At 35.8% G+C, this 10,928-nt stretch overlaps 1 protein-coding gene across 3 annotated transcripts in view; it reads left to right on the forward strand.

The window, feature by feature from the left end:
- LOC140166199 (epidermal growth factor receptor kinase substrate 8-like) overlaps positions 1-10,725 on the forward strand; it is a 97,519-nt gene extending 86,794 nt beyond the window's left edge. The window contains exons 18-20 of one of the 3 annotated variants that reach the window (XR_011860825.1): positions 894-1,026; positions 5,398-5,549; positions 8,865-10,725. Coding sequence is in view for 1 of the 3 variants with exons in the window: in XM_072189606.1 (XP_072045707.1) it covers positions 894-1,026; positions 8,865-8,954 (223 nt within the window). In the remaining 2 variants the exon portion in view is untranslated. Of the gene's footprint in view, positions 1-893; positions 1,027-5,394; positions 5,550-8,864 lie in introns of all 3 variants that reach the window. The other 2 variants (XR_011860824.1, XM_072189606.1) reach the window with 2 other exon arrangements.
- The last annotated feature ends 203 nt before the right edge of the window (positions 10,726-10,928 follow it).

The raw sequence follows: 10,928 nt of genomic DNA on the forward strand, positions 1-10,928 counted from the left end.
AGCTTCGCTCGCTACACTTTCTATGCTTCACCTCTAGGGTTTTTTTTAAAACATTCAACCACAGCCCTGCAAGTGAACCAATACCAAACTCAGCAATAAAACCAATCTTATGTTTCTGACAATTTTAACAGGGGTTGACAGGGGTAGTGTTTATTTATGCTTAATACTGAAATATTTACCATTCCTCAACATAATCTTGATTTGGAACTGGTGTTTTACAAAAGTCTGATAATTCTGGTAAAGATTTCTGGTCCCACATATTCCTAACAGCTTTCAGATATAACCAAAGCATGTTTTAAGCACATACATGTTCAACACCTTAGACTGGTGAATATGAAGTTTTACTGAATAATGAATAATGAAAAGCAGGTTTTACTGAATAATGAAAAAGCAAGCTTGTCCTTTTTGATCTGTCCAGTTGCAAACTAATTACCCATTTCCATTAGCCTTAGGTTTAAACTTTGTTGAAACATGAATTAAAGTTTTTACTTCAATACTACACTATTTTTTGCTCACCTGGAATGTTTTCACTTGTCCGACTAGTGTCTTCAGCAGATGGTGATGCTGTTATGATATCTTGTCTACAATGGGGATATTCATCACTGATGACGTCATGTGATTGACAGAATGACGTCGTAGGATGTGACGATGTAGCACCGCCCCCTGGGCATCAGCAAGTTATCCCAAATAGGGTCTATTTCAAGTCCTTGGTCACAATGTAGTCTTGTTTTTTGAAAAATGGTGTAGTGTTGAAGTTAAAACTTTCATTTTATCTACCACTACGTATGAATATCCACTCGTATATTTGTTGAAACAATTTAGCCTGTATTCACATATAGACAAATTTTGGTGATTTTAAATCAGTTTTTGATTATCTGTGGTCTCTTTCACAGGACAATAGACAGTCTGGGAGTGTTAACAGGAGCACAGCTATTCAGCCTTACTAAGGAGGAGCTGATCCAAGTCTCTCATGAAGATGGCGCAAGAGTCTACAGCCAACTCCAAGTACAGAAGTCATACTTAGAAGTGAGTACAAGAGTAGTGAATTTAGTAAATTTTGCATGATTTTGTGAATGCTTTCATTGTTTTTTTTTATTAAATTGTTTTTTGTCTTCTATGTGTTTTCTCATCACAGTTATGTAGAAGGCTTTTTGTCAGTTTTAAAGATAACAAATTACTTTTGAATCAAATTTCCTTCAATTTGTTAGAAATTTTGCCAACATGGCAGCATAAATTTTGACAGGTTATCTTAAATTCTTATACAGTTCATAGTTCCATTTATTTCTTACAAATTTATGTGTTTATTATTTTGCGCTGTATATAGACCACTTGACATCATTGTTGATCAACAAAGGCGAGGGACTGGTCTATCGATATGCTTGAACGAACCGCTACACTGTTCAATGGCTTTCTTGTATTAGGCCTATATGAAATGTGGTGGGTGATTAAAAAGCAAGTGCCCTGAGCAATCTATGATGCGTATGCACACTGCAGGGCAAAGAACAATGGAAATTGCATAATTTGTGCGCATACTGCCGGGCAATGATGTCACATGTCAAGTGGTCTATAGAAATAGCCTTGATCTTGTTATCCATGTACATTGTGGATATGTTGTGAAGCATACAGACAAACAGTATGTAGTCAACCATATGATTTCAAAGGACCACAGAATTTAAGACTTTAACATTGAGCTATTCTGTTTAAAATCTACACTCTCACTGTAGAAAATTTGGGAAGAGAGTATGAATTAAAAAAGAATGATCACATAAGGCAGCTCCATTGGAATTTTATTTACCCTCTGAGAAAGATTTTGCATGAATCTTTTGCAGGAGGAGGATGAGTTGCAAATAAAATTTCAACAAACTTTGGTTAAGTTGATCAAATTAAAAAAAAAAGAAACATGGGTTATATATGTTAATATCTAGTTTTTAAAAATTCATTTAGAAAAAAAGTTTTTACACAAATTTGTTTTTTGTTACGTTTCCCAAAAAAAATTGCCTAAAAAACAATTTTTTGGATTTCCCCCCCCCAAAAAAAACTAAGCATTTCTGCCCAAATTTGACCCCACAAATGGATTCATCAAGTCTTTGCTATTCTAAATATGTATACTTTTATATACTTTAGACCAACAATTTGGCAGTTATGAGGTCCAAAAATTTCCATAATTCAAAGGTTAAGACTAACCTTAAATACATTAGCCCATTTTGTATTCAAAGCAAAGTTCAGGTAACAAAAAAGAGACAGGGTGTTTTGCTGTCATACTTGAAAGAAAATCGCTGATTTGTGTGAAATTAACATGGTTGGTTTACTTCATACAAACATGTACATGGATAATGAATGGGCATGCCTGCATGCCTTCCAGTGCTGTATATTAGTTTGCTAGATATTTTGTTAACAGTGTTTTATGCTGCTTGGAATACGGCATTTTTCTTTTGTTTTGTACAATACCACCTGGTTAAGTATGAAGTGAGAAAAAGGGTTGTTCTCATGCATAAATGATCAAATATAATATGCAGAATTGAACTCGCAATATTGCAAGAGGAATCACCAAAATCATGCCATCGTTGCATCGTCTAGATTAGTCAGGTCTTTGATATTTTGTCATAGTGCAAGAAAAGTACAAAAAGTAGCAAGGAATAGAATTTGTCTATGTTTTCTCACTTCATATTTCATACCAAGTATTTTTCTTATATTTGCTGCTTTGCATGTGTAGTTGCACACCATGAATACAAAGTTGAGATACACTCCAACAAAACTTCAACAATTTGTTAGCACTTCAAGTAGCAATGTATTCAAATTTAAAATTATGGTCACTTGAATTCGCTATAGAAGTGACGTAATAATCAGATTAATTACCATAGCAACAGATGAATACAATTTTGAATACATGTATATCGCCCTGCACTACAAGCAAATTGCACTTATCACATGTCATGTATGTCTGCAATCATAGATTGAATGCAATACCGCTCTTTTCAAAGATACTAATCTTACAGGTGCGAGTGATCAGCATTTATGGTTCAATGCATAGGTATCGCGTGAACGTTGTAGTCCAGGGCAATCTATTCAAAAAATGTATTCATCTATTGCTATGGTAGTTAATCAGATTGTTACGTCACTTCGACAGCGAATGGGGACAAAATAAATATATAGACATACTTCGTTCCTTAAGTAGGGGCAAATCCTGACAATCTGCAGAGACTTCTGTAAGATTGATTCCTTTTGAAACATCCAAATCTTTTAATGAATACCAGAATGTGTTGGAGTGAATCTTAGCTTGCAAAGAGCAGAATTAGTAGCTTGCCATTAAAACATGTTAATATTTTATGTGATGGCACTACAGCAAAAGTAGAAAATGCACTCAATGTATTATTAGATATTCCTTCTGTTCCTCTCCCAATTTGATGACCACATCTTTTTATATATATATTTCAATTTACCTATTTTAGCCCTATTAATGGGTTATTCCAGTTGAAATCTATATAGTCCTCTGGAAGACATGACCTTAATCTCTCCCACACAGGGGTGTGAATTTTAAATGGAGTTACTTTCAAATGGAGTTACCCATTCAGGTAATCCCATTTGAAATTACCACTCCCTGTGTTGAAGGTTAAGGTCGTGTTTTCCATAAGGGGTATGGATTTTAACTGGAATAGCCCAATGCATGACCTGTTCCGTGATTGTCATATCCCAATTTACTGCACCCTACTATAGTGCTCCTTCTGTGCCCCTATGGTTAACCGTATGTACCCATGTGGTTACTTTAATGTATCACTATGGTTAACCCTATGTACCCCAATGGTTATTCCTTTGCCCCCATGGTTACACTTATTTACCCTTGTGGTTATCCCTATATGTACCACTGTGTATCCTATGGTTACCATTATGTATCCCTAGTTACCCATATTTTAGACCTTGAAACATAATTACCCTTATGCACACTTATAGTTGTCCCTGAACCCTATGTTATCCCTGCATTTACTCTATGTATACCTCTATGGTCACTTTTCTACCCTCATGGTTACCCCCATGGATACCCTATGGTTACTCTCAAAACTTACAATTTACCTTATGGTTGTCACTCCTGTATCCCTCTGGCTACTCTATGTACCCCTGCGGTCACTTTGCTATGTACCCCTATGGTTCCCTCTATGTACCCATGTGGTTAACCCTGTAGTTCCCAATGTGCCCTAGAGATACCCCTACCCTGCATTTGCATACAATGCATAGAGCTGCTAGCTTAAGCTAAATGTTTTTGTAAAATAGTTTTGTTGCTGAATATAAATTTGAATATTTCAGCTAAGTGGATAGTTAAAAATAAATACCAGGGAGATTCTCATTTTCAAAACGTAGATTGTTAATTATTCATGTATTCATGATTGATCTTAATGGAACTCCTTAAAAATGAAAAATGATCTATCCATTCATGCACATTCATTCTTATATAAGCAAATGTAATATCATTCTAAAGACGTGACCCAGAAAAATTGCATCTCAGAGATTGTGTCCCTAGCTCATCACATTAATTTGAATTGAATTCATTGAATTGTTTCATGTTTTTTTTCTGTTGAGAAATACAGAAATGTTGTAACCAGACTCGATTCTGCCATTTTGCTATTCCATTTGCAATCCATACACCCCCTATAGAAGACATGACCTTAATCTCCCACATAGAGAGTGTGAATTTCAAATGGGGTTACCTGAATGGGGGACCCCATTTGAAATCTACACCCCGGTTTGGGAGATTAAGGTCATGTCTTCCATAGGGGTGTATGGAATTAAACTGGGATATCGCATTTCACACTGTCCCACAGGATATTTACAGAAGAGCTTTTTTTTTAATACACATTCACTGTTTTAACTCATATCATTGAATTGTCTGGAAATTCTAAAATCTGGAAAAAGTTACGGTACCTAAAAAGTAAAATATAATACCAGTATTTCTGTTTTGCTTTAAATTGTTTTCTTTGTCAAATCTTACTTTCATTTTAGAAAAGTATGTTACATGAAATTTGTGCACTAAGTGATCAAAAATGAAATAACATACAATCTTATTCTTGTTGAATTAATTACTAGTTAAGTTAAGATGGCCTTCAACTGAGTTTTAAGAAAAAATTGACCATGGATAAAGATGTAGCCAAAAATGGACTCATTTCAATTTTCTGAGCATTCAGTAGTCATAGCAAACACAAAAATTTAGTCCTTTACAAATTAGCAAGATAAATTGCGTCCAACATTCATTAAAACGTCCTAAAACATTCTAGACTTAAGCTAGCAAACTACGCATCACGTCCTCTCCACAATTAACTCACTCAAAACATTTTGTAACCAGTAGTCTCGTTTGTTTGTGATTTGTTTTCTCCACTTGTGCATCACTTTTGCACACGTTCCTAGCAGGAGACAGTGGAAGGCTCTTCCGAGTTAGCGGCCATAATGGAGCGTCGAAAAGTGCGCTACCGATTCGATTTAATCCAACGGTGACAACGGAGCGGTGTTGAATAGCCCTCCGCCTGATTTCAATCCTGCCTCACCCCCGGCACTCTCTGGAGGTAGTCATTTTTCCTCACTTTAACCTTTGAACCCATTACATGACCCCATGATGTGACTTGGTGATATTGTACACTTTGTGGAAGTCTTTGATATAGTATAGTATCTATACTTTGTGTCTAAATTTGTCAAATTGTGTGATTTTTTCCTTCGAATTTTTGCATGTTTGCATGAAATGTGTGCAAATTATTGTTGGTATCACAAATTACTCTCCTCATAAAATAAAACAACCAATCCAAACCACAAAAACCTTGATGGTAAGGTACGTAAGCTGCCAATTGTCCTCTGATGCTGTGAAATATTCATCATATTTTGAAGTAGCCCCTTGGCCATCTGTTCGGGGCTTCTGGAAGAAAATTTAGTGGTATCCATCTTCATCCGCTATGGCTGGAGGAAGTACCATGGCCAAAAAACATGGAGGCATATTTTTTTTATTTAACATTTTTTTATTTAACTTTTCTTTGCATGTATCGTTTTTGCACTTGGTTTATAGCAAGGTGCCATTTGCTTTTAGCACACGTAGTGTACAGCATATGGGAACAATGAACTAACTTTGATTATTAAATGCACACATTGGTGTTATAGAAATGGTTGTATTTTGTTCACAAAATGTATTGATGATTAGTAATTAAATTTTTATTTTTGCTATTATTTCTTTGTGGATATCTTAATTTAGAATAGCATTGTCATAGTGGGTGTTTTTATTGGGTGAAGCGATGAACATTACATTTATATTATTTCTATAATATCTAAAACACAAAAATACAATTTACATCAATATTCATATGTTGTTCATTCTTGGACAAATGTGCAATTTATTTCTCTTAAAAAGCTTTTCTGGCTTTCCTCTGCCCCCAAACTATTGTTAACAACCCAGTTTTAGGTTGTGAACATTTTGCAAATGGGTGGGAATATGGACTTAGTATTGTAAACAAATCATTTCAGAAAGGACAACAATATTAGATGGAAGTTTCAAGGAGAGAAAATGACAAAATACACACAAAACAAGAGCAAGATATTCTTCATTTATAAGCTGTGGTGTAGATGAAAATTTTTGACTGCTCAGTTTCAGAAGTGGGTAAGTGCAATAGCTGCCCTGTGAACATTTGGCAATTTACACAGTATATTGTACTCGTCTACACATGGCAGCTATTGCATTTACCCACTTCTGGCACTGAGCAGTCGAAATGAATTTCTTACGTTTCAAGCATTACCTCACCACATGCATTGTTTATTTTTCGAAAAATTTGATGTTTTGTTGAAAATATTTACTTTTTACCATCAACTTCATCCGGTGTGGCCTCTAACACAATATCAAGTCATTCTTGCTTCCATCCAAAATTTGTAATAATATTTAAAAAAATATCAAAAGAAATGACGAGAGGCAAAAAACTCTCGTCTCTTGCAGTTGACTGTAAATCAGTAGCGGTCCAAGATTTGAGATATGGTCAAATTACCGGGAGCCGAGTGGTTGAAATTGGCTAAAATCATTGAAACTACAGTCAGTCTACTCTGAAGTACAAAGTACCGACGCGGACGTACGCAATGTGCCGACTTTGAAGACACGCATACCTACAGCAGAGACGCAGCACTACACACTGTTTACACGCTGTATATGCGCGCGTTGTCACTTTGTACTTCAGAGAGGACAAACTGTAGGCTGATTTGCATGATTTTGCAGTCATGCTGGGGCTTGTGGCCCTCCTTTCCTTCCCTGGATCTGCCGCTGATAAATAGTGGGAAAGTTTTTACTGGAATTTTGAGGGCCTTGAGGCAGGCCTGACCTCCATACCATGGGAAAATCTTGGTCATACTTATATTTGTATCATAAGCTCATCCCATTTGTCTTGTGGGGTCACACTATATTATTATGCCAAAATATGGCTGCTTTCAAAAAATGTTAGGAACTGCTTTCATGTGAAACAAAGATTGGTAATCTGGCAATGAAATGACTTTCCCGTGTACGATGTCACCAAGTCACAAATAAGAACACGTTTTTGTACATGCATTGATAATTTATCGTCTTTTGTGGTAATCATAGGTTCATGCATGTCAAATATGTCATAATCCATTAAGAATTCCTGAATCATGTATACGTAAGATCCCACACATTCAATTAATGATGTTTATAACATTGTACACCCAAATCATTGCATAAACATGATAAATGACATGTGCATTATTTGCTCTTTTGAGGAAACAAAGGATATCAGCCTTTAAAGGAGTAATCCTCATTTTATGGCATTTTTCAGTGAGGTATCTGTGAAAAAAGCATATCCCCAAAATTTCAGTTGATTCTTATTTTGCATTTGCGAGTTATGCATGACTATGTGTATTACACTGCTCAATAGGTCACTGTGTTGAATTATGTCCTAGTATGAGGATATTTTTGCCATACAAGTTAATCTGCAAGAAATTTTTAGATATAAAAGGAGGGGTTTCCAGTGGTATAAAAGTCTCAACTCTTTTTGAGAAAAGTAGGGGGATGAGACTGTGGATCACGAAATGCCCCTTTAAAGGCCATGATAAGTTATGGCTATTTTCATATATTTTGTTTAATTCGGTTGGGGGGGGGGTGAAGAAGTTACCTTAATGGAAAACTGCCAAAATTAATACCAGTAAGCTCCATTATGGGTTATGTAGGTTCACGTCATACTGATGCAGTTGTTGCAAAAATAGTCATAGAGGTCACAACCAATTTAGATTTTCTGACTTTTTGGATGGACAACAGAAAATTAGGTTTCATGTATTCCAATTTTACTTTAGTTAGAACATAATAAGTAAACAGGTGGATGGGTGGTTACAATTGCTACCACAGAAGAATGCCCTGTTTATCGCTTAATGCTCTGCTAGCCATAGGCGTCAATATAAAAAGTCTGAAGTTTTGAGATATATTCTCGAAATATCAAGAGCTATCTCAAGAACCACTGAACCAATAGCAGGCTTGTTTGTACTCATTTTAATGCATTTTTCATGCTGATGTTAAATATGGTTATGCAAATGTACAATTCTGAAATTTTTGAATTTTCAAAGAAAATTTGAAACCTGTTGTCTACCGCGTAGAGAGATTTAAAAATGGGTCCTGCCAGGATCTTACAATGCTATGCGGCTTGGCTAGGGAATGAGGTGTCAATATTTCAAAGCTTTTCATGACATGATTCAATCAGGTGAATCAGAACCCCACTTCCGTGTTTACGCTGTGTATACGCTTAAGCGGTAAAAATGTGCCATTCTTCTCAACAAGCAACAGTAACTAAAAACACTGATAGTTAAAAACGTATCATTAATCATTATTTTGAATCTTTGTTGTATTTCAGAAGCAGCGCCCTCTTGGTAGCCTTCCCAGCACGTTGCGACGTAACCGATCTAATAGCAATGGCGTAACCAATAACGGTAACCATTTCTGATGTGATGACCAAAACTGCATTGTCATCACAAACTTGTGACCATCACCCAGGTGTTTTGCAAAATATTTATATTTCTATGATTTTATCTATAACTGTAAACAAAAACGCAAACTGTTGTTTGTGTTTAGCTTAAAATGCATTTTTTTTCAGAGTCTTTGTTTGTGTGCTTGATAACAAGGTACAACAACAAACAAACTGTAATCTAAATAAAGGAAATTCCAGTTGAAATCCATACTCCCTTTGGAAGACATGACTTTAATCTTCCATACCAGGAGTGTAAATTTTAAAAAGTGTCACCCATTCAGGTAACCCCATTTGCAATTCACACTCCCTGTGTTTGCCACTAAGGTCATGTCTTCCATGGGGGGTATGGATTTCATCTGGAACAGCCTATTGTGTACATATGTAGGTGAAGGTATCAACAAGTGGTGTGATTAGACTTTGTCCAATTTGAGGTCGAGATAAACATGGCTGCTTATCACGGAGGGCTTGGCAATTGCTGATCACCACAGCTTTATAAATGTTTATTCTCTTAAATTGACCAAATGAAATATTTAAATCATTTAATGGCTGATAATAGGAATCAATCTAAACAGATTGAAACAATAGATTGAAATGGATTTTGAGATTGAATCTTGCTCTTTATGTAGATGAGTTCACCATCCAATCAAATGTTACTTCTAATGTACTGCCAAATGACATACGATTGAAATGAGATTTCAAACTTTTTTAGAGTGAATATTTTCAATTGGAAAGGATTTGTTCCTAACTGCAGTCGGGTAAAAGATTGAAAAACATTGAAAATCAATCTTTTAACTGAAAACTCAATTGATAAAGATTTGTCCATGGTATCACTCTTTTTGATTGATACAATTGAAAATTCAAATCATTTACCTGAATACCGGTATTCAGTTGAAAATTATTGTCCTTAACTGCAATTTTGATTGAATATTCAATTAGAAAATTCATAGCAACAGTGCCACCGATAGCTGGCCTGGACCCTGTTTTTTTAATGGAAAAGGAACATTTCCACCAAAAAAAAAGAGGCAAAATGGGGTAATTTTGACCTTTGTGTCCCTCAGCCACAGGCACCATAAGACCCAGGTTCCAGATGCACATTACTGCATATGGAAACAGAGAGGTAGTAGTTGGTGTCTGACTTCAGATTGGACAGAGTATGACATTTAATGGAGGGCTGATAAAGTGTCCACATTTTTAATAGTGCTTGTGTGGGTATCTTTTCAAAATGTGTTGATACAAATGAAGTTATGGTTATAATGCTCAAGAGGTTCTGTGGTTTTGCATTTGTTGTTGGTGAGTGGGGAAAACAAGCAGATTCTTTATATTGGCAAGTTAATTAAGGTAAGGTGGAACTGTGTGTGTAGACTGTTCAACATGTTGAATTTTAGCTTCATGGTTTTAGTTCGATTTGAAATGCACAATCAGAGAGCTTGTGTATTATATTTGTACTATTTCTGCATTTAAAGCAGTTGGAAGAAAGCAAAACACAATTTAAGTGAAAGTACAGGCAGTTGTATTTAAAAGAAAGTTATGTACCTTAACCCCAGGGGTGCTACTGGCCAAATTACTAGTGTCTGCCTCTATAAGAATAGTTCTGATTGGTCGCAAAGAGACCTATATCATATAGTGAGCCAATCAAAGATGTGGTAAGAATGCGCAGTAGGGCTAAATGGGATTAAGCGTATATAAAAGCGCCAAGAGATCTAAAAGCTGTGTTTTGATTGGTTACTTGGATTATTACATCATGTAATTGGCCCGGGGTAATTGGCCCATCAGGGGCACTGTAAGAAAGGCAATAGGACCCATAGGGTTAAATATACCAGATAAACAACCATTGTTTTTTTCTTTTAGTTGTAGACTATAGACCACTTGACATCATTGTTTATCAACAAAGGCAAGGGACTGGTCTATCAATATGCTTGAACAAACTGCAACACTGACCAAACTACGATG

The sequence above is a fragment of the Amphiura filiformis genome, chromosome 12, assembly GCF_039555335.1.
Source record: "Amphiura filiformis chromosome 12, Afil_fr2py, whole genome shotgun sequence".
Taxonomy (NCBI): domain Eukaryota; kingdom Metazoa; phylum Echinodermata; class Ophiuroidea; order Amphilepidida; family Amphiuridae; genus Amphiura; species Amphiura filiformis.